The 25,182-nt window shown below is 41.6% G+C and overlaps 1 protein-coding gene across 3 annotated transcripts in view; it reads left to right on the forward strand.

Annotated features, from left to right (window-relative positions):
* kcnd3 (potassium voltage-gated channel, Shal-related subfamily, member 3) overlaps nucleotides 1-25,182 on the forward strand; it is a 392,845-nt gene that overhangs the window by 338,530 nt on the left and 29,133 nt on the right. For all 3 annotated transcript variants that reach the window (XM_063065400.1, XM_063065399.1, XM_063065401.1), the window contains exons 3-5: nucleotides 7,357-7,519; nucleotides 13,266-13,367; nucleotides 16,354-16,452. In XM_063065400.1, the coding sequence (XP_062921470.1) occupies nucleotides 7,357-7,519; nucleotides 13,266-13,367; nucleotides 16,354-16,452 (364 nt within the window). The remainder of the gene's footprint in view (nucleotides 1-7,356; nucleotides 7,520-13,265; nucleotides 13,368-16,353; nucleotides 16,453-25,182) is intronic.

The following is a 25,182-nucleotide window of genomic DNA, read 5'->3' on the forward strand; positions in this document are numbered from 1 at the left end:
GTGTGCAGTTTTGGTCTCCAAATTTGAGGAAGGACATTCTTGCTATTGAGGGAGTGCAGCGTAGGTTCACGAGGTCAATTCCCAGGGTGGTGGGACTGTCATATATCAAAAGATTGGAGCGACTGGGCTTGTATACTCCGGAATTTAGAAGGCTGAGAGGGGATCTTATTGAAACATATAAGATTATTAAGGGATTGGACACGCTGGAGGCAGGAAGCATGTTCCTGCTGATGGGTGAGTCCAGAACCAGAGGCCACAGTTTAAGAATAAGGGGTAGGCCACTTAGAACGGAGTTGAGGAAAAACTTTTTCACCCAGAGAGTGGTGGATATATGGGATGCTCTGTCCCAGAAGGCTGTGGAGGGCAAGTCTCTGGATGCTTTCAAGAAAGACATGGATAGAGCTCTTAAAGACAGCGGAATCAAGGGTTATGGGGATAAGGCAGGAACTGGATACTGATTGTGGATGATCAGCCATGATCACAGTGAATGGCGGTGCTAGCTCGAAGGACCGAAGGGCCTACTCCTGCACCTATTGTCTATTGTCTATAAAATATCTTGCAGTGCAAGGAGAATTATGTCAGAGGATTGGTCAGATGTGAGGGCAAGGAGAGATCATCTGATTGTCAGTTGATGGTTTCCACTCAAGGGGAAAAAAATCATCATTTTGACAGTTGGTTCTTCTCTGGAAAAGCACAGCCTTTGGTCCATAAACTACATGTATCAAATAGGTCCTACTGCTTGGCAATGAATAATTTTGGATTACAGAGAGAACACTATCTTATTTCACAAAGAAACCTCATCAACCCCCCATGACCCCACACAGCTGCATTCAGAGATGATGTTTATGAGAGCAAATGGATGGCCAGAGAAAATGGGAAATAGAAAAGAGCAAAAAAAAATGCAAGGTAAAGAATATTACCATCTCTTATGATTTTACATACCTGAATTACTTCTCTCTTTAGCTTTCTCCCATTCAAAGAAGGCATAATAAATCTCTGAACCAACACACACAAAATGCTGGAGGAACTTAGCAGATCAGAAGACCTGATGAAGGGTCTTGGCCTGAAACGTCAGCTCTTTATTCCTCTTCATAGATGCCGCCTGACCTGGTGAGATTCTCCAGCACTTTGTGTCTGTACCCCTTTCAGAGTAATTTCATCCTTCCTGTAATGTGGTAACCAGAACTGTAGCTGTGATCTAATTAATGTTTTAAATAGCTCCTTCTTTTCTTTCTTGCTGTTTTAATCTGTGCCTTGGCCAATTAAGGAAAATATCACAAATGCATTCTTAACCAACTGACCTGCTTGTCTGTGGGGTCTAAGGAAATGCTTTCCAATGACTCTTGGTTCCTCTGCATGTATAAGTATCCTATTGCATATTGTGAATTTCCCTGCTTTTTACCTTTATTACAAATTATACAAAATACTTGTCTTGCAAGGTCTGGAGTAGCACTAAAATGTCATTGTCTTGAGCAATGACAAAGTTCTATTCTACTCTAAGTGCTTCCTCATAATTCTCAGGCAAAATTCCATTGCTACTCATGTGCCCATCTAATCATTCATTGACGTTTGTGTTGAGTTGTTCTCCGATCTTGACAATCAATTAATTGTCACCATATGAGGAAACATCATCAGTGCACAGTTCATTTGTGGTGTGTCCTCCGGATGCTTGGCCTTTATATACTTAACAATCAGCTGATTGGTCATCATTACAGAAACTGTGCCATAGGGTCTCGTTGCTGATTGGCTGCGTGGTGAACTCTGTATGATGTCTGGAATGTTGCTCACATTACGTATAAATAGGATCGAAGTCTACATGTCTGTTTACGGAATTGTTTGCAGAAAACCGTGCTTCTAGGAATTCTCTTGCATGCCGCGTGTTTGCTTGCGCCAGGATTTTCATGGATGCCCAGCTGAATTTGTGCCCCTCTCAATCTTCATGGGTGGAGAGTAGGGAGACATTTCCAATGGATTGTCAAGATCAGAGAACAACTCAACCCATCCATGTAAGCTACACATTTTCCGAGTTATTTCCAGTCCACTGATTCCTCTCTATAACCATCAACCCCAGAGCAATTTTTTTATATCATCAGCATTTTTAAAAATATATTGGTTAAAATCATTGAAATATACATAAAAATCATGGGTGTTCAGCCTTGGAAATTCATTGCTTCCTTTCTGCTGTTTAGCAAAAAAAACACCCATTTTACTAAGATCCCAAGATTTTAACTCAGAGAATACTGGGTAAGTAGAGTGCCCTGCCAGGGGTGGTGGTAGAAACAGATACATTAGGGATATTTAAGAGACTCTTAGATAGGCACTCAGAAGAAATAAACGAAGAGCTATGTGAGAAGGAAGCGTTAGATTGAACTTGGAGTAGGTTAAGAGGCTAGCGCAAGGTCGGGGGCTGAAGGGCCTGTACTGGGCTGTACTTTTCTATGTTCTATGTTTAACATGCTGTTAGGAAGGTAAGTGGTATACTGAGTTGACTGCAAGAGCTTATGAGTACAAGAGTAAAGACATCTACTAGAGTGGTGATGAGACTGCACTTGCATTATTGCATACATCTTTGGTCTTACTACCGAAGAAAGGATAGACTTAGGATAAATGATAGATTTGGCCTGTGAGGAGACATTAAGTAGGTTGAGCCTATACTCTCTAGAGTTTAGAAGAATGAGAGATAATTTTCTTGAAGTGCGCAAAATACTTATGGCAAATGAATGGCCAATTTTTCTGGAATTCTTTACCCAAGAGCATAATGAAGGCTTAGTCACTGAGTGCATTCAGGATAGGTGATGACAATCTTTTACTTAGTAAAGGAGTGAATGGATAAGGGGTTAGCCACAATGTGAAAGATAAACTCTGATTATACTTAATGGTGGAACAGTCACAAGGGACCAAACAGCCTTTTCCTGCTTCTGTGTATAGTTTTATATCTTCTCATCAGGACCTTGGTTTTACAGGGAAAGACAAAGTACCCTAAAGCAAAGTGGCTATCTGTTTCTGTGCTCATCTCTTTCATCCTACAAGGACACCACGCTATAATTCAGAGAAAATTCAACACCAAAAGCAATTTTTTTCAAAGTTGTCACCAAAAAGAATTTCAGAAATTGTAAAAGTAGTTGGTGGATTACAGTGGGGAGGGGGGCAGAGAAACGAAAATAAAAGATAGAACATAGAACAATACAGTGCAGGAACGGGTCCTTTGACCCACAATGTTGTGCCAAACCAATTAATAATCAACTAGTCCCTTTTGCTTACACAATGCCCATATTCTTCCATTTTCCTCACATTCTTGTGCCTATCTGACCATCTCTGGAAAGTCCCTGATGTATCTGCCTCTACCAATACTCCAGGCAATGCATTTCAGGCACAAACGGGGGTAATTTCTTTTGTCAGATGCAAATGAAGCGCGTGCATATGGACACAAAGCTTACAGGACACACACAGGGTGTCTCCGCACTGAATTTGATTTTAAATGGCAAATTGTTGCTAATTGGGGGAGGGTCAGAACCCAGTCAACAAGCACCCTGAATCCTGAGCTGGATAAATGCCATCACTCCTGCTGACACTAAATCAAGGAACATCAGAGACTATAAATGAAACCACAGCAGTTGTCACAATTCCAGGTCCAACTTGGTACTCCAGCAAAAAGCTGTGAGAATTTTATCACATCTAAGCAAATCTTGAGGACTAGACAGTAATAAAAATAGCAATCAGAGTTATACATCACACCCTCATCAGGTGTTGAATCACACTGAAGGACTTTGGACGATTTATTTTATTTAAGGAAAGTTTATTTTATTTCAGCATGAAACAGACCCTTCTGGCCACTGAGCCGCAATACCCAGCAATCCCCCGATTTAACCCTCGCCTAATCACAGGACAATCTACAATGTCCAATTCACCTACTAAGCGGTACGCCTTTGGGCTGTGGGGGAAACCAGGGCACTCGGAGGAATCCCACCACTCAGGGAAAGAACATGCAAACTTTGTACAGGGGATGCCAGAACTGAACTCCAAACTCCAGTGCCCCAAGCTGTAATGGTGCAATGCTAACCTCTACACTACCCCATACATATATGTAGGTTGGCATATAAATAGGAAGGACCTGGGAATGTCTTTCAAATTGGAGATTAGTCCTATGTTTTATATGTAGAATAACTAATATTGACCAATGAGTTATAGGATAGCATCCAATTATTAATCGGTTATAAGGTCCATAAGACCATAAACATAGCAGAAGAATTGGGCCATTCAGCCCATCGAGTCTGTTCCGTCATTCCAGCATGTTTGATTTATTACCCCTCTCAACCCTATTCTCATGCCTTTTGCCCATAACTTTTGACACCCTTACTAATCGAGAACTTATCAACCTTGGCTTTAAATATGCCCAATGACTCTGCCTCCATAGCCAGCTGAGGCAATGAATTTCACCAATTCAACACCCTCTGACTAAAGAACTTTCTTCTCATCTCTGTCCTTGCATTCTGATCCTGTGCCATCTGGTCCTGGATTCCCCCACTATGGGAAACAGCCTTTCCATGTCCATTCTATCTAGGCCTTTCAATATTCGATAGGTTTCAAAGAGATTCCCCACCCCACACCACCGGCACGCCACCATTCTTCTAAACTCTAACGAGTACAGGCTCGGAGCCATCAAATGTTCCCCATATGTTAACCATTTTATTCCTAGGATCATTCTTGTGAATTCCTTCTGGATCCTCTCTAATGCCAGCACATCCTCTATCAAAACTGCTCACCATATTCCTAGTGCAGTCTGACCAGCATCTTATAAAGCTGCAGCATTACAACTTCGCTTTTATGTTCTAGTCCTCGAGCAATGAATACTAACACTTCATTTGCCTTCCTGACTGCTGACTCAACCTGCAAGTTAACCCTTAGGGCAAACTGCACTAGGACTCCCAAGTCTCTTTGCACCTCAGATTTCTGCATTTGTTTCCAGTTTAGAAAACTGTCCACACCTTTATTCTGTCTATCAAAAAGCATGACCATATACTTTCCTCACTGAATCCCATCTGTCACTTCTTTGTCCATTCTCCTAATCTGTGCATGCCCTTCTGCAAATTCCCTACTTCCTCAACACCACCTGCCCCCCCAGCTACCTTAGTATCACCATCCCCACGGATCTCCCACCCGGCACTTATCCCTGTAAGTGTAAGTGCTACACCTGTCCCTACACCTCATCGCTTGCAACCATTCAAGGCCCCAAACAGTCCTTCCAGGTGAGACAACACTTCACTTGTGAGTCTGTTGGGGTCATCTATTGCATCCAGTGCTCCCGGTGCGGCCTCCTCTACATCAGTGAAACCCGACGCAGATTGGGGGACTGCTTCATCGAGCACCTCCATTCTGTCTGCCACGACAGACAGGATCTCCCAGTAGCCACCCACTTCAACTCTGCTTCCCATTCCCATTAGGATATGTCCATACATGGCCTCCTCTACTGCCATGATGAGGCTAAACTCAGGTTGGAGGAGCAACACCTCATATACCGTCTAGGTAGTCTCCAGCCCCTTGGTATGAACATAGAATTCTCCAACTTCCGGTAATTCCCTCCCCATCCCTTCCTCTTTCCCTAAGTCACTCTGCCCCCTCCCCCAGCTCCCTCATGGTTCCGCCTCCTTCTTCTACCACCCATTGTTTTCAGGGCTATGACATCAATGCTTCCCCTCCCCTACCCCTTTGTCTTTCAAATTACTGGTCTATCAACTGATGCTACAAGCATTCTTCAAATCCTTCCCCATCTTTCATTCTTCAGTCCTGACGAAGGGTTCCGGCCCGAAACGTCGACTCATCATTTCTGACTGATGCTGCCCGACCTGCTGAGTTCATCCAGTGTACTGAAGGAAGGAGAGAAGATCATGGAGACATATCACCTCAAAGTTTAATGAATTTTGTATTTTTTTTATCATTCTTTGGGTGTGGATGTTATTATTAAAGCCAAACTTTAATTCCCATACTAACTTATCTTATCAATGGTGTGTTGGGTCTTCCTTGAATTAGTGCAGTGAGTATTCTCACTGCACTGTTGAGTGGGGATCCAGGATTCTGACTGGGTGACAATGAGCAACGTTAAAAAAGCATAAGTGTGTGATTTTAAAGGGAATTTGGAGTTGCTGTTATTCACAACCATATGCTGACCTTGCCCTTCAGAATCTCAGAGATTGTGGGTTGGGGAGATGACTCACGGATACCTCAGCAATTCTTATCTTGTAAGCAGTGCACATTCCAGCCGAAGTGCTCTGGTGGTGGATGAAGGTGAAGAGGCCATAGATCAAATGTGCTGCTTTGTGCTGGTTAATGTCGACCTTCATGGTAGGTTGGCAGCTAGCACGATGCTTTACAGCACCACTGTAAATTCTCACTTTTGCCTGTAAGGAGTTTGTATGTTCTCCCCGTGACCATGTGTGTGTCCTCCAGGTGCTCTGGATTCCTCCTATATTCCAAGGACATATGAGTTAGGATAGTAGGTTGTGGCCATGCTAATTTGTCACTGGAAGCATTGTATACCCCTCATAAATTCAGTTTGATTTGACGCAAATGACACATTTCACTGTATGTTTTGATGTACATGTGATAAATAAAGCAAATCCTTAAAAAAGATTTTTATCCCTTCTTGACTGTGGCAATAGCTGACCTCGCTAGCCAAGTGGAGCGTATTCTACTATAGTCACGATGTGTGGTTTTTAAGAGTTAGGAGCTACGGTTTAACCATCTTTAAAAGACAGATACAGTATACACTCAGTGACCAATTTATTAGGAACCTCCTGATAAATGTTGGTGATTTTCTGCTGCTGTAGCCTATCCACTTCAAGGTTTGACGTGTTTGCATTCAGAGATGCTCTTCTGCACACCCCTGTTGTAACGTGTGGTTATTTGAGTTACTGTTGCCTTCCTGTCAGCTTGAACCAGTCTGGCCATTTTCCTCTGACCTCTCTCATTAAAAAGGTATTTTCAACACTCACTGGATGTCTTTTTTTTGGTTTTCACACAATTCTCTATAAAATCCAGAGACTGGTGTGCTTGAAAATCTCTGGGATCAGCGGTTTCTGTGATACTTAAGCCATGGCCTAATAAGCATTGCATGGTCAAAGTCACTTAGATCATCTTTCTTCCCCATTCTGAGGTTTGGTCTGAACAAAAATTGAACCTCTTGACTACATCTGTATGCTTTTATGCATTGAATTGCTGCCACGATTGGCTGACTAGATATTTGCATTAAGAAGCAGGAGTACAGATGTACCTAACAAAATGGCCACCGTGTATTTCTAGATGGAAAAAAGTGAAATATTGAATTTCTCTATTAAAATGACCTTTTCATTGCTCCTGTAGCTATGGCGATATGGTACCGAAGACAATAGCTGGGAAGATCTTTGGCTCCATCTGTTCCTTGAGTGGTGTCCTGGTGATCGCTCTGCCTGTCCCAGTCATCGTTTCCAACTTCAGCAGAATCTACCATCAGAACCAGCGGGCAGACAAGCGGAGAGCACAAAAGGTAAACACAGTCAGTCAGCCTGTTCCCATGGCAATTCACACCTTTCCCTCGCGGCGGGACTTAAAGAATTGAATGGCTGAATTAGAAGTCATGACAGATAAGTTTGTCATCCCACTCCAGACACAAGCTCTAAGATTTGAAATTTAACTCCAATCCTGCTGGCAAGTGTTTTTTTTAGATTTCCCACTTTAGCTCCAATAGAGAGCAGGCACTGAACATTAGTGCCTGTCAGCTGCTCGATAATTCGGTCAGATTGAGTCTGGGGTGATTCGGTGGAGGTCACAGTATGGCAGATGTACTTGTGGGGAGACTAGAACAAAGGCCCATGAATGTAAGATTAATACTGGTAAATTTAATTAGGAGTATCAGAAAAACGCCTGTACACAGAATGTAGTTAGAATATGAGGCTCTCTCATGACAAGAGTTAATTAAAGCAATTACTTAGAAGAATAATGGGAGATCGCATTGAAACATACAACACACATATTAGGCTTGACAAACTGGATGTAGGGAGGAGGTACAGGGAACTTTCTGGCTGAGGAGTCTGGAACGTAGGAAAACACTCAGGATAAGGAGTAGGCTATCAAGAATTTCATTCCCCTCAACCCTGAACTGATTCCACAACTTATGGACTCACTTTCAAGGACTCTACAATTCATTTTTTCAGTGTTAGGCTTTACTAATTTATCCATTTTTTTGTATTTGAAGTTTGTCTTTTGCACATTGCTTGTTGATCAATCTTTGTGTGTAATTTTTTTTCATTGATTCTATTGTATTTCTTTGTTCTGCTGTGAATGCCTGCAGGAAAATGAACCTTAGGTAGTATATGACAGCATATGCTTACTTTGATAATAAATTTATTTTGAACTTTGAGATAAGGAGGGATTTTTTAATTCAAGACAGCTCAAAGGAAGCTCAGCCACTGCATTCAAACAAAGCAAAGATCCGTAGATGTCTGATTATTTATAGAGTTGAGGGATTAAGGACAGGAAAATGGCACTGAGGTAGAAAGTCAGCCATGATCTTGAGGAAAGCCAGAGCAGGAGTAGAGGAACAGATGACGGAGTCCCTGCCCCTAGCTCTTGTGTTCTTACGTAGTTTCCTTCAGTGAGTGGCTATCCACCAAGCCCCAGTGGATCAGACTGTTAAGGCCCGTGACTGGAGAATCACATTTTGAATCCATGTCGACTCTGCCCCACATTGAGTATTGAAGAAGTCCTGCACTACTGGGGGCATTGTCCTTCAAATCAAATACTAAATGGAAGCCTCAGCTTTCCTCCCATGTGAAGTGACATTGTTCTGACAAAGAGCAGGGACGTTCTTCCTGACCTTCTAGCCAATGTTAATCTCTCAACTCAGATTATCTACAATTTTACTTTTTGTGGGATCATTACCCTCAAGGAATCTTCTCTTATTCAAATTCCAAGTGACAATAGATCTGAAATGATTTATTGTTTATAGGTTGTCTTAGCTTTATTATTACTTGTCACATGGGCATTGAAGCATCGAAATATGCAATGAAATCAGTCATTTTGTGTCAATGACCTTCTCAGTCCAAGCATTGTACTGGGAGAAGCCTGCAAGTGTGGTCACACTTCTGGCACCAACGTAGCATGCCCACGACTTGCTAATCCTAACCCTAACTATACGTCTTTGGAATATGAGAAGAAACTAGTGCACCCAGAGGAAACCCACACGGTCACAGGGAGAACATACAAACTCCTTACGGACAGCAGCGGGATTCGAACCCTGATGAGCGATTGCTGGCGCAGTAAAGCGATTGAGCTACCCTACCGTACTGTGTGGTCATGAAAGACTTTATTTAATGTAGACCATCCATCTCATTGAAAAGAAAGTTTAAAATACTCTGCAGGCCGGGCAGCATCTAAGGGGGAAAAGGTTTTCATAATGTGCAACGGAATCTAAAGATCTCTTACCTTGTTGCTGTTTATGACTTTTGTCTCGACTTATGACCTTCACTGAGCACATATTGATTTAGATCACTTGCTGACTGGCTGTGATGGCCTTATTAAAATCGACAGTTCCATTTCCAGTCCCAATCAGAGGAAAGTAAAAACTGGGGTCCTGTGTCCTACTTGGCAACTTTTAACATTCTGTAGCCCAGCATAGGAGACAGCAGTTCGTTTCAGCCTCCAACTCCACTTGCCAATGGACTAGACCATAAGAATCATGGAAAGAGCAATTGAATCAGGATCAGAGTTAATATCATCGGCATATGTTGTGAAATTTGTTGTCTTTGCTGCAGAAGTACAATGCAATACATCATGGTAGAAAACTGTGAATTACAGTAAGTATATATACTGAATGTTAAATAGTTGAATTAATTAAGCAATGCAAAAATAGAATCATAAGAAGTAGTGAGGTAGTGTTCATGGGTTCAATGTCCATTCGGAAATTGGATGGCAGAAGGGAAGATAACATCAAAATTACCGTGGATCTGAAGCAAACATGCAACCACAGGGTCTTTCTGTTTAATTCCAAAGGCCCCACTGTGGAACAGACCTTGCAAACCTGTTCACTATGACAATTGCAATCAGAGTAATTGTCTCTGAAGTATATGCTTCTCATTACGTGCGTAAGTGCTAACGTTTTCATTGCTGATCCATGTGTAGACAGTGGAAATATCACTCTCAGATTTTTAAGTACTTCAGAAATGCCCTACTGTCCTCTACATAACAGAACAATTTTTCCAATTAATTAGGTTCTGCGGTTGAGGATACTTCACAGGTCCTGGGTGATTCATTTTAATAACAGCGTACAATCTTGAATGGAATGACCAAGTGCATTGTACTCCAGGTTTAAAGACTGAATAATAGTGATGGACACAATAGTGCATTAGTACTGTCCAAGTGTTCTTTGCAGCTTCTATTCTTCCAAAGCTTCATATTCACTTTGGGCACCATGGTAGTATCGCGATTAATGGGACGCTATTACAAAGTGGGGCATCAGAGTTCAGAGTTCAATTCTGTGTCATCTGTAAGGAGTCTATACGTTGTCCCCATGGGCCTTCTCTGGGCCCTCCAATTCCTCCCACAGTCCAAAGACGTACTGGTTGGCAGGTTAATTGGTCATTGTAAATTGTCCCATGATTAGACTAGGGATTGCTGACGCAACGCAGCTCCAAGGGCCAGAAGGGCCCACCCTACGTTGTATCTCTAAATAAATAAACATTCACTGTATTCCCTTCCTCATGTCCACTCAGTACAAAGTAAAACACGCAAAATGCTGAAGGATCTCAGCCGGTCAGGCAGCAGCTAAGGAAATGAATAAACTGTCGATGCATCGGGCCAAGACCCTTTTTCAGGACTGGAAAGGAAGGGGGAAAAGGTGGGGGGGGGGGAGAGAAGGATGTCTGGAAGGTGACAGGTGAAGCCAGGTGCGTTGGGGAAGGGTCAAGGGCTGGTGAGAAGAAATCTGATAAGAGAGGAAAGTGGACCATAGGAGAAAGGGAAAGAGGAGGGACACCAAGGAGAGGTGTTAGGCAGGTGAGATGAAGTAAGAGACCTGAACGGGAATAGAAGAAGTGGGGAGGCAGAGGGATTTTAACTAGAAGGAGAAATCCATATTCGTGCCATAAAGTTGGAGGCTACCCAGATGGAATATGGGATTCACACTCAGTATTCACATTCACATTCACATTCCATTATTCCCCTCCAGCCCTTTTCTCTATAGATCCCAAAAGATTTATCCTACAGTCTCCTTTTATCCACAGTCAACACATTTAGACACCTTATCTCAACTAGAATTAAGGAGTGTATTGTGTAAACACTGGAAGAAACACATTATTTTCTATTGCAATACAATTTATTTTGAGTTCATATTGAGCTGGAAGCAGACCATTTATCAAACTGATCAATACCAGAGTTTATGCTTCAAACAAGCCTTCTCACAATCCTTGTCTTCAAACCCAATCAGCTTATTCCTCACCTGTTTATCTACTTTTTACTAAGATATATTAATCCTATTTGCTACAAATGTTCCTCATGGCAGTAAACTCCATGTACTAATTGCTCCTGGATAAAAACAATTCTTCTGAATTACCAAATGGATTTATCAGTTCAGGATTATGTTTAGAAGAACAAAGCGTTCCCTGGATATCTCACAATCTCAGAAATGATCCACAGCCACTGAGTGCCAATTTGTGCATTTGACAAGGAGATAACTGACCACTTGGAGTGCTTTATTAATGCTGATTCTTGAGTAAACACTGGCTAAAATACAATAGAGAACCTAACTTCACTTCATTAAGGACCACCCCCGCCCTCACTAAGGACATACCCTCTTCTCATTGCTACCATCAGGAAGGAAGTATAGGAGCCTGAAGGCACACACTCAATGATCCAGAAGTAGCTTCTTCCTCTCTGATATCAGATTTCTGAATGGACAGAGAGCCCATGAACACTACCTCTTTACTTTGTTTTCTCTTTTCACACTATTTATTTAATCTAACTATATATATATATACACTTCTCACTGTGATCTACAGCTTTTTATTATGTATTGCAATATACTGCTGCCACATAGCAACAAATCTCATGACTTATGTCAGTGATATTAAGCCTGATTCTGAAGGTTAAACGTACACCTGAGATAGCAGGCAAGGTGTAGGTTTAATATCTCATTCAGAAAACCCTCTGGCTGTATATCGTTCCCTCCCTACTGCAGCAGGACTATTAGCTTTTGTGCTCAAATCCTGGAGTAGGATTTGACCCCCTGCTCTTCCGCAAGGCACAAGCAGTGGAAACTGAGAACCAAGAGCCTTGCTGTTTGATGGGATATTGGATGAAGCAAAGGCAAATGAAGAAGCAGAGGAGTCCTGTAAATAAGTAGATAAGGGATAGTGTAATGGATGTTTATTTTCCAAAAGCAAAGATGAACGTGTGGAATAATATTTCAGTATGTGTACTAGAAGATACAAGGGATAATATACCTGAAGGCTAGAAAACAAAGAAATTAAAGTTCAAAGGCTAATTATGGTATTAGTCGCTAATTGAGAAAGATGAGAAAATAGGGATGGATTTTAAAGATAAAGACTAGCTTTATTCGGCACAAGTACATCGAAACATTTGTAAAATGCAATGTTTGCGTCAAGTCAAATTCAGCAAGGATTGTGCTGGGTGGTAGCCCACGAGTGGCACCATGTTTTCAGCACCAACATGGCACACTCACAACTCACTAACCCTAACGTTTGTAAAGTGCGAGGAAACCAGAGCACGCGGAGAAAGATGAGAAACATTGTGAAGTAGTGGTAGATGGTAAAGATAAAGATTAGCTTTAGTTGTCACAAATACATCAAAACATATCGTGAAATGCCTCACTGGCATCAAATCAAATCAGCGAGGTTTGTACTGTGGGCAGCCCACAACTGTTGCCATGCTTCCAATGTCAATGTAGCATGCCCACAACTCACTAACCCTAACCATAAGTCTTTGGAATGTGGGAGGAAACCAGACCACCCAGAGGAAACCCACACAGTCACAGGGAGGACATATAAACCCCTCACAGGCACCAGTGTAAATTGACCCATGATCAGTAATTTCCGGTACTGTAAAGCAATGCACAAACCACTACAATAGCATGCTGAATGTATGCACAGGCCTTTCAATTGGCACCAGGATTATATTAAAACGGTAAAGTGAAATTGCAAGAAGGGAATTCTGCGAGCTACCTTCAGAGCAATTGATTTGGACAATTATTGTTGAGACAAGCTTGTTTCTCTTCACAGAAGGCCAGGCTTGCGAGGATAAAGATAGCGAAGACTGGAAATGCCAATGCCTATCTTCAGATCAAACGTAATGGCTTGATGAATGAGGGACTGGAGATCACAGTAGGTGCAATGTTATATTGTGCAGCAGTTAGATGAATGGGTGAAGAGCTCTAGGAAATGATTGAACTCTTTATATTGAAGGACAATTTTCCAAGTACATAAATTGAGTGTGCTTGTCCTATTCACATCTGTAAATGGGCGGTCCTTGGGTATTCAGACTTGTCTGAGTCTCCCATGCTTTCATTGTTTTATTCTGCCATACACTGCTTGTTATTTGGAATGGTTAGTGTATGGATATATGCACAGAGTGGGTATGTGTGCCCTACACAATAAGTAGTAAAGCACAAACAGCAGACAATTGCCTGGAAATGAGTGTGGCAGTCAACAGAAAGATGGATGCAGCAACAAGGTGGGGAGGGGGAAAAAGCTTACGCAACGAGCTCTTTGCTTATCATTAATAAATTCCCTTATATATTTTAAATATTTCATAGCAATCCTCATCAATATTCACCAATCTGCATTAAACATAAAAACCATACACTCTTCACCCTAACACAAGGCACTATAACTCACACCACTTGCTATAACACACATTAATTTACCATGTCACTCTCTCACTTCTGTTTGAATATACTCCCTCCCCACTCTGCCTGATACACCATACATTTCCCACTGCAATATACTTCTCTCACTGCTCCTTCCTGACCTACATCTCTTCCTATAACACAAACTGAATCACATTACAGACTTCAAAAAAATTTTGCATGATATGTCACACATCCCTGAGAGTGACACTCTGATATATCCCCTCCAGCACTATCACACAAACCACACGTCGCTACCATAACAGTTTAACATACACTACCTCTCTCAACGGGACTTTGACATGCCTCATCATCCCTGCACCTCAGTCTGATCTACCTGGTGTTTCTAATTAGAACTTGGACTCATCCCAGAATTTGGTTTGAACCTGCAAGCTCCAAATTTTGCAGCAAGAGTGATATCAATCGAAATTAGTGTTTGTATGTTTGGTAAATAACTGGTCTCATATGTGAATAAAGTTAATATGTAAAAAAAGAACAAGATGTGGAACCCTGAATCTATACAGGAAAGAGAATAACTTACTTTAATACAGCTCCCTTCATGATATTTTAAGCTTTTTATAGCCAATTAAGCACTGTACTGTGCAAAAGTCTAGGGAACAAATATATCACTAGGGTGCCTAAGACTTTGGTTAGAATAAGAAGGTGGGTGGTAAACAGAAATAAGAGTACTTGCTTTGTATTAGTTCAGTAGTATTAAGCTGTTATTTGGTAAGTTGGAAGATATAATAAACAGTACTCTACAAAAGTCTTAGGCATCCTAGCTATATATATGTGCCTCAGACTTTTACACAGTACAATATATTTTTTGAAATGTAGTCACTATTATAATAGAAAAAATGCATGCTCTCAAGTACAATCTCCCCTAGACAGCAGTGGCACAGTCAACAGATAATCACTTTTATGAGGAACAGATATTAGTCGGAACATTAAAGGTAATTTGGAGACGAAAGAGATGGCATAATCTGGAATCTGGAGCAATCCAATTGGTCAAGCAGTGTCCGGAGGGGAAACTGAATTGTGGACAATTCTTTTCCCACCTCTCCCCCACCCGCACAGATTCTGCACGAACAGCTGAGTTCCTTCAGCAGATTGTTTGTCATGTTTCTCGCTGAAATTTTTCCACAAGGCATTTCACAGCCACCTGCCTGAAAGAGCTTGAAGATTTCTCCTCTAGTCAGAAGAGTCATAGAATTGTACAGCGTACTGTAGAAACAGGATATTTAGCCCAATTCCTTTATACTCTTCTCTACTGATCCTCTCTCCCACCACTTGGTCTGGAGACCTCTAAGCCTAAATTGTAGCAAAATTCGCTACTTGTGTACTTTATGACCCAACTAAAAAAAAAACAATGTCCCATTATGCCTTCCTGACCATTTCATTTACCTCCTTTGCTACATTCAGGATCTATGGACTCTTACTCAGTAGGTCAGGCAGTATCCGTGGAGGGAAATGGACAGTCCACCTTTCATGTCAAAATCCTGGGTCACCTGGATCAGACCCAATTCTCCTCTACTGCCTGACCCATTGACATCCTCCAGCATTATGTTTCTTGTTCTAAACATTCCTCAGTACTCCTTAAGACTTGTCCTTTATGGTATACGTCCTAGCCTCATTAATTCCCCCAAAAATGCATTTTCTCACTTAACTCCATCTATCACTTTCAGCCTGTTTCACCAACACATCACTATCTCTCAGCAGCCGAACACCACCCCCGCCATGCTGTCAACAACTCCTCCGATCTTTGTGTCACTGGCAAACTTACTGATCTTGTCTCCTACATCCATATCCAAGTCATTCATGCATATTACAGACTGCAATGGTCCCAGCAATGATCTTTGTGGGACACCATCGGTTAAATCAACCAACCAGAAAAACAACCCTCTACCATGACCGTCTCTCTCCTATCAAGCCAGTTTTGGATCTAGTTTGCCAACTAGCCCCGATCCCATGGCCTTAACCTCCAAAGAGAGGCACCTTGGCAAAGGCCCTACTAAAGTGCACGTTAATTACACTAACTGCCCTGCCCTCATCAATCCATTTTGTTACCTCCTCAAAAAATACAATTAAGTTGGTCAGGCAGGATTTTGCCCGAGATACAAGAGATGACAGATGCTGCAATTTGGATCAACAAACAAAATGCCGGAAGAACTCAGCTGGTCAGGCAGCATCTGTGGAGAAAAATAGACAGTTGTCAATTTGTGTCAGGAACATTCATCTGGTCCAAAGTCCCATTAAAATGTAAAGTGGCTATTTTGTTCCACAGATGATGCCTGACCCCTTGAGGACCTCCAGCATTTTATTTGTTATTTTAAACAATATCCACAGAGAAGAAGACAGACATCAATAAAAAGATACCCTGTCATATAATCCTCAAAGCATTTTGCTGCATTTTTAAATATGTCACATGCTAAGCTTTTTTTTTAATATTGCTCTTGTTTCAGGAGTCAGGCGATAAGGACCAGCAGCCATGTCCCAACAGACCAGGATCAGCTGTGGCCAGGCAACATCACCATCTGCTGCATTGCTTGGAGCGGACAACTGTGAGTCTGCAGATATATTACCTCTTGGGTCCTGAACCACGGCTGTGGGGGCAGGCCACATGGCACCACGACAGAGTTCTGTCCCTGCCGTTGAGGCCTCGACACAGATTCCACAGGCTCTCAATCAGCAATCCTACCCTTGTTAACACTGCTTCTGTCTCCGCCCTGTAGTGACATCCAATGTAACTTGTGATTATAAACTGCAGCTGGCTGGTACTTTGTGTGCTGGGAGTAATGCAAGGATAGCAAAAAGTGAAGTCCCATTGAAACTTGGAATATTGTGTTCAGATCTGGAGGCCTCATTATAGGAAGAATGTGGAAGCTATAGAGAGGGTGCAGATTTAGCAGGGTGCTGCCTGGATTCAAGAGCATCACCTTTAAGAATAGGCTGAGCAAGCCTGGGCTTTACTCTTCAGAGCGAAGGAGGATGAGAGATGACTTGATAGAGGTGTACAAGATGATAAGAGGCATTGAATGAGTGGACACACACAAAATGCTGCAGGAACTCGGCAGTTCAGTCAGCATCGATGAAATGAATAAGCAATCAATGTTTCGGGCTGAGGCCCTTCATCAGGACTGAAAAGGAAGCGGGGAGATAATAGAATAAAAAGTGGGCGGGGGATGTGGAGGAGGCTGGCTAGAAGGTGATAGGTGAAGCCAGGTGGGTGGGAAAGATAAAGGGCTGCAGAAGCAGGAATCTGATAAGGAAAGAAGGAATCTGAAATCCAGAGACTTTTTCCAGGGCAGAAATGGCTAATAACAGGGGTCATAATTTTAAAGTGATTAGAGGAAATTTTAGGCAGGATGCTAGAGGTAAGTTTTTTGACACAGTGAGTTGTGGCAAGACCATGCCTGGGGTAGAGGTAGAGGCAGTTAAGAAACATCTAGATAGGCACATTATTGATAGACAAATGGAGAGCACTCTAGGAGGGAAGGGTTAAATTGATCCAATATCCACTCCACCTCTCATTTACTCTTTCTATATCTGAAAAAAAAACTTTTTGAATCCTGTTTTATTTTATTGGCAAACTCACCTTCATATTTCATCTTTTCCCTCCTTATGGCTTTTTAGTTGCCTTCAGTTGGTTTTTAAAAGCTTCCCAATCCTCTAACTTTCTACTATTTTTTGTTATATTATATGCCCTCGCTTTTGCTTTTATGCTATCCTTGATTTCCATTGTCAGCCAGTTACTTTATCCTCCAATTTAGAAAACTTCTTCATCTTTGAGATGTAACTTTCCTGCACCTTCCAAATTGCTCCCAGAAACCCCTGCCATTTACCATTCTGCCGTTATCCCTTGCTAGTGTCCCCTTCCAATCAACTTTGGCCAGCTGCTCTCTCAAGTCTCTGTAGTTCCCTTTCCTCCACTGTAATGCTGTTAAATCTTATTTTAGCTTTTTCCCTCTCAAACTGCAGGGTGAATTCTATCTTATTATGATCACTGCTTCCTAAGGGTTACTTTACCTTAAGCTCCGTAATCAAATCTGGTTCATTACCCAGTCGGAGGCCTGTATATTCACCCTTACAGGTTCTTAACTCTACCCTCAAAGATTCTACATCTTCAAAGTTTCAAAAGGTTATTATCACGACCATTCCTCATGTTTTTGAGCACCACAAGCTTTGTCCAGCTACTTGACTATTTTTGGTCACAGAAGACAGGTGAAGCCAACTCATTAAATATTTTCAAGAAAGACACAGATATAGTTCTTGGGTTAATGAGATCAAGAGATCTGGGGAGAGACTGTGAGTAGGATTCTGAGAAATGCTCAAAGTTAAGGATCTCGACCCAAAACGTAAAGTGTCCGTTTCCTCCATAAAGGCTGCCTGACCTGCTGTGTTCCTCCAGCACTTTGTGGTTGCTCCAGATCCCAGTATCTGCAGTCTCCATTTTGCTACTTCAAAAGCATGTCAGCCATAATCATGTACTGAATGGCAGAGCAAGTTCAAAGGGCTACATGGTCTGCCAAATCCCTTTTTCTACATGTCTGTATCAAATATACATACAACTGTAATATGCTTACTGATTCTTGGAAGGAGGCACAGCTAGGGGATGGGATGCAGCTTGGTCTCAAAAAGATTAAGAACTGGATTTCAGAGAACTTTCCAATGCTATCAAGCTCTGCATTCACCCCAAATGTTTCCGAAGTGCACACTTGGAACTTTGAGGTTAGGTATTGGAAACTAGGTGTTTTGTAATCTCTTCCAATTTAACAAAAGTCGAAGTTCTCTTTCATTGAACATCATTAATGGAGATGCACCATCAAATGTGATGACTAAAGATTAGATTCTACAAATGAATGCACTTAGCCCGTTAGCAAAAGAGCAAACCCTTTTGGAATTGTTTGGTATTTAGAAGATCAGCTACTGCTCTGCTGAGAGCTGTAACCATGAAAGGGTAGAATTGGAAATTAATGGAACAGAGGTAAATAAAAATTCCATTAATACCAGTCATGTCCTTGAATCTCCTTCTTTCTAAATTCACTCGATTCAGTCTAGTCTTAATTTAAAGTTATTTAACTTAACCAATTTTCAAGCTTTAGCAATCAATTCTCACTTTGTTCTTATTTACATCTCATTATTCAAATTATTTAATCATGTTTCTCTTGGTAAAATATGCGTATGTGCTCCTGAGTTGGTATATATTTGTGCACATGCCCTCAATGTGTGCACCCATTTGCATGTGCATCTGTGAACATAGAAAATGGAACATTATTCGCAGTATAAGCCCTTTGTCCCATGATGTTGTGCCGAACTTTTAACCTACTCTGAGATCAATCTAACCCTTTCCTCCAACATAACCCTCCCTTTATCAAAGAGTTACTTAAATGGGTGTAATGTATCTGCCTCTACCACCATCCCTGAGAGCACGTTCTACGCACCCACCACTCTGAGTAAAGAATTGTATAAAGAGCATGTGTAGATATATTTCTGTATTTGCATGTAGTTATAGAATTTTGCATGTGCATGCATGTCTGTATGAGTGTGTGTGTTTATACATGTGTGAGCGTGCCTTTAAGTGTGTGCAAAAGGAGAAGGCAGGACAGGTTCATTGTGAGGCTATCTGCTGACAGGCACAAATGAAGAATCTTTCTTTGAGGAAGTCACTGGAAGCTGGGTTAAGCTCATCCAGCCAACAGTAGTGGTGCAATCACTTGAATCAAGTATGATGTTCTCCTGAGGGATTGTCCTCTACTGTGCATATTGTATTGTTTATTATTTATTGTAATGCCTGCACTGTTTTGTGCACTTTATGCAGTCCTGGGTAGGTCTGTAGTCTAGTGTAGTTTTGTGTTGTTTTACGTAGTTCAGCGTAGTTTTTGTATTGTTCATGTAGCACCCACCATGGTCCTGAAAATCGTCGTCTCATTTTTACTGTGTACTGTACCAGCAGTTATGGTCGAAATTACAATAAAAAGTGACTTGACTTGACTTGACTTGACTTATTGGTGGCTGTCAGGCGTCTGTAGAGGCCAGTCCAGGATCCACGTATTCTGGAGCAGTGTGGACAAGAGTAAGTGGAGGCTGTGGTTAGTGCAAACACAAGGAAATCTGTAGATGCTGGAATTTCAAGCAACACACATAAAAGTTGCTGGTGAACGCAGTAGGCCAGGCAGCATCTATAGGAAGAGGTACAATTGACATTTCGGGCCGAGGCCCTTCGTCAGGACTAACTGAAAGAAGAGATAGTAAGAGCAAGCAAGAGCTTACTAGCTCTTCTTTCAGTTAGTCCTGACAAAGGGTCTCGGCCCAAAACGTCGACTGTACCTCTTCCTATAGACGCTGCCTGGCCTGCTGCGTTCACCAGCAACTTTTATGTGCATTGCTGTGGTTAGTGGTTGTGTCTTTTGGTTGTTATGGAGCCAATAACTCACCATGACCCAGGACCTTTTCAGATGCTCTCTTATACTATTTTCACCTACTGAAACCAGAACGAAAAGAAATTGTTCAATAGCAGAATGTCAAGTAGTATCATGCTGTTTCTTCAGCACTGTTTAGAGGTAGGTTTGTTCTGTATAATTTTATTGCCACTTATAAAGGCATTAAAGTCCATTTTCTGTAATTAAAAATGGATTGCCAGGATGAAATGGACTCAACATTACCAGGGGAGACTACAACCTCTACCTAAAGGTCTCCTCAATGCCCTAGCTTTAGTTTTAATAAAATCCACACACGATGCAAATTATCAAGAGCCATCGAGAAGAGAATAACATGGTAATGGCTATTGGCATGAATTACCCGCTATAGCTTCTATGTAGCTATACAATACCCCAACAATTTGCCCACTAGCCCCAATGGGCAATTTAGTATTCAACATATTTGCCTGCCTCAAAACTACTAAACCTAACAAGATTCCATCGTACTTGTAAATGTGTCATTTCATATTTCTAGCTACACTTGAGTGCTCTCCACTTAGAGGTAATTAAGTGTAAAAGGCAATTGCTCCATAATGAGTGTGAACTATCACTGAACACCTGTCACAACCTGAAATAACTGGCATGTCTAGCACACTGAAAACGGTTCCTTCGTAATTAAAAATATCAGTTTTGCAACACAATTTAAGCCACTTGCCCAATTTAAAAACACGGGAGTGTCATTTAATTGCAAAGCCTCCATCAGAGATGCGTAATTGTATCGGCATCAAGACACATCGACACAGACGGCAGTCTATGAAGTAGTCAATTGACGGTCAAAATACGGGCGTGTTTCTCTTAGGAAAGTCACAGGCGCTCAGGAATTATAATATTAAATTATGAACGAACATAAAACAAACTAGCGAAGTATTCAAAGGGCATATAAATAAATAAAAGGAAGCCCCCAAAAAGGGTGAATCCATTAAGGCAACAATTATGTTAAGAAATATTTCACTTTGAGGTTAGATAGTCACAGGGACAGCCTGCTTAGAGAGTGGAGCAAACCAAGAAACCACTAAACTAAGATAACAAATATCTCATAGAGAAATCAAAGGAAAACTACAGAGTTTGGAACCCACCATCACAGAATGTTGAGGCAAATAAAAATGGATGCACTTGAGATGAAGAATTTGAAAAAAAGGTTCAGGTTCGCTCATTCGTTATGTGCCATTTTGTATGATGTGGGCAATCGTGGGCAATCATGCTCCTTTCATGACCATGATTATTCCTGGCTAATTTTCCTACAGAAGTGGCTTGCTATTGCCTTCTTTTGGCCAGTGTCTTTACAAGATGGGTGGCCCCAGCCATTATCAATACTTTTCAGAGGTTGTCTGCCTGGCGTCAGTGGCCGCATAACCAGGACTTGTGATATGCACCAGCTGCTCCTACGACCATCCACCACCTGCTCCCATGGCTTCACATCACCCTGATCGGTGGGGTGGGGATGGCTAGACAGGTGCTACACCTCGCCCAAGGGTGACCTGCTGGCTAGTAGAGGGAAGGAGTGCCTTATACCTCCTTTGGTTGGAAGAAGGATTGCAGGAGATAGAACTGGAGCATAGGCATCAACTGACAGCTAAAGGCATTTTCCTGTGCTTTGTGTCGAAAATTCCACTTAAAATATCTTTTATTTCAACATATTCCATTGATTATTACTTATCCAACATGCACAATTCTGCTGTGGCAAAAACTGATCAGGCAGCACCAGTGAAGAAAGAAACAGATTTAACATTCCAGGTCAAACAGCCATTGTCTGAATAGGGAACAGTTTGAGCTTTAAGCTGCAGAGAAGCCGGTGAGGGAAGGAGAGTGCAAAGGGAATCTAAGGTGAAGGTGAAGAGGTTGATTCATAAAAGTGGTAGTGGGACAAATAAAGAAATATGCGAGGATGTAATCGGGGGAAGGGGGAGGGGTCACTATTGAAATTTACAAAGGGAAGATACTTTAAATGCTATAAAACGTTAAGTTCTTAAAAATACTAGCTACCTGAACCGGTTGATTTCAAGTATTCAAGATGGGAGGCTGTAACATGCCTAGCCAGAATTTGAGGAGCTGTTCATTTAAGCCATGCAGGTGGGACTCATCAACCTTGGATGGCAACCCGCCAAGGAGAAGGGAAATCTGACTTTAAACCTCCGCTGCCTTGCGGCCATATCCACCCATGGGAAAGGCTTTGGGAGAAAACCCCGAAGAAGAAATCCGGAGCCGGGGTCCCTAAGGCAGTTTGATGTTGTTTACAATTTCACTCTGGCAACCTCTGCGACGACACTGGTGCCAAGCTGTATCGGCGCTTGCCCTTCCCTTGAACTACATCAGTGACGTGGAGAGAGGGAACCCGCTGCATGGGCAACAGCCGGTTCTTCAAATCTTCCCACCCAGGCTTGCACCCTGGAGAGAACACAGTCCACCAGAGGCACAACGCCATGATCCCCTGGGATCGACGGCTGCCTACCAGTATCATTTAAGCCTTGTAGGAAGGCTGAGGAAAGAAAGGTTAGAGAGGGTGGGACAGAAGATTCACTGAAACACTGGACAGGGATATTGCACAAGGTAATAATCCACGTTATGTAAAAGTTTTAAGTATAATGTATGTTAAGTTTATGTTAACTTATGTTTGTCCTTGTAATGTTCTGTCCTGCATACCCTGTGTATGTATACTTATAACAATAACATGCTTAAATTTGAATCAGAATTAGATTATTATTACCGACATGTGTCGTAAAATTTGTTGTTTTGCAGCAGCGGTACAGTGTAATAGATAAGTAGACTACAAATTACACTAGGAAATATATATATAATTAGTAGTGAAAAAGGAGAACAAAAATGGTGTTAAGTGTCATGCATTTCAACTTGAACCTGAACAGCCCGAAACGTCGACTGTACTTTTTACCATAGATGCTGCCTGGCCTGCTGAGTTCCTCCAGCATTTTGTGTTTGTCGCCTGAATTTCCAGCATCTGCAGATTTTCTCTTGTTTGCACTTGTTGGTTGCATATACTATTAATCTCTTTTGACGATTTGTCCAGGTAATGAAAGTCAAAAGCCATCTTTAGGTGAAAATAATGTATACAGGGAAACCTAAGGACTATTGGCCCTATATGCTTCTCAGTTACATTGTGGCTGTTCTATATCTGAACTCCATTTCCCCTCCATTGTCCAAGCCTCCTTTCTTCACAAAGATCATCATTTAAGTTCTCAATTATCTCCCCATCCTCAACAGCACTTTTTGGGATGGGAATTCCAGTTTTCAAGAACAGTTAGCCTGGTCCGGCCGATCAAGGGGCGTGGAGATTGGATAGGGCAGGAAAAAAGGTTAAAAGCTCTTACATTTCTTATTGAAGAGGAATCAGGCTTGGGGAATTGCTGCTCCTTCCTGCAAGGTGCAGAAGAATAAAATCTGTTGTTGGCTGATGTCAATTTTACCACAGTGCATCACAGATAGTAAAAATCTACCTTTAAATCGAGGGGAGGTGCTCTTAGCATTTGGCGATCTGCATTTGTATGCAATCAATCACAAGAGTATATGATTGTAACTGAATCATTACTCCATGAGCTGTGTGTGACTATATGCTCTGTGTTTGCACTTTGGACCCAAAGGAACGATGTTTTGTTTAGTTGTGACAATAAACTTGAACTTGTAGAGTGCAATGAGATCTGTAGACATGCTATGCTGGCAAAATGCAGAGTAAGGGTGAAGTTATTAATGATCGGTTTGGTTTGGTGGCACAGTTAATGACTCTGTAAAGTGTTGGACTCTTTCCATCCCTTTACAGAGATTGAGAGATGCTTTAGAGCTCTCTAATTGTTCACTTTATATCTGCCATGAATTCTTCTGTTTGTAGATTGGGCAATTTTTCACCTTATCAGTTAAGTGCCAGCTTCTCAGCTATAATGGAATCACTTTACTGCGGAGAGTGGATGGTTCTAATCTGCAGGTATTCAGATCGTTGGAGGATACCATTGGCTGAGAAAGGAAGAATAGAACAGAAAACGAACTGTACAGGACAGGACCAAACTGCTTCACCCAAAAGGTTTATAAACTCCAAACTTTAAACTGGCTTCAAGGTTCGCATTTAAAGAATATTAAAAAAAAAGTGAGGTGCTCTCGCAGAGATTGCAGGCATTCCACTGTATCACTGGGATGAAGATTTGGGTCATTGAATATAGAATACATAACATTGTAAATAGAGCAGTATAGTCCAGGAACACACAGTGTCAGAAGCAGGTTTAATATCACCGGCATATGTCATGAAATTCATTAACTTTATGGCAGCAGTACAATGAAATACGTGATAAACAAATACAGAGAAAAAATACTGAATTACAGTAAGTGTGTATATATATATATATATGTCTATTAAATATTTAAGTTAAACATAAGTGCTGCAAAAAAAAGAAAAAATGTAGTGAGTAGCGTACAGGGGTTGAATGACACTTTAGAAATCGGATGGTAGAGGGGAAGAAGCTGTTCCTGAATCGCTGAGTGTGTGCCTTCAGGCTTCTGTACCTCTTTCCCAATGGTAACAATGAGAACAATCAGGTGCATTATCACTGACATATGTCATGAATCTTGATGTTTTGTGGCAGCAGTACCGTGCAATGCATTAAAGATTACAATAAGGATCTACTAAAAATTAATAAATAGTGCAAAAAGAGAGCAAAATAATGTCGAGTTCATTGTCTGTGCTAAACATGATTCCAATTGAAACAAGTCCCACCTGCCTGCATTTGGTCCATATCCGTCCATTCCCTACCTCTTCATGTCATATATAATAGCTAAATACACCACTCCTTACTTTTCTTACAAGTGTGTCTGAAT

This window comes from Mobula hypostoma, chromosome 13 (genome assembly GCF_963921235.1).
Source record: "Mobula hypostoma chromosome 13, sMobHyp1.1, whole genome shotgun sequence".
In the NCBI taxonomy this organism is placed as follows: Eukaryota; Metazoa; Chordata; class Chondrichthyes; order Myliobatiformes; family Myliobatidae; genus Mobula; species Mobula hypostoma.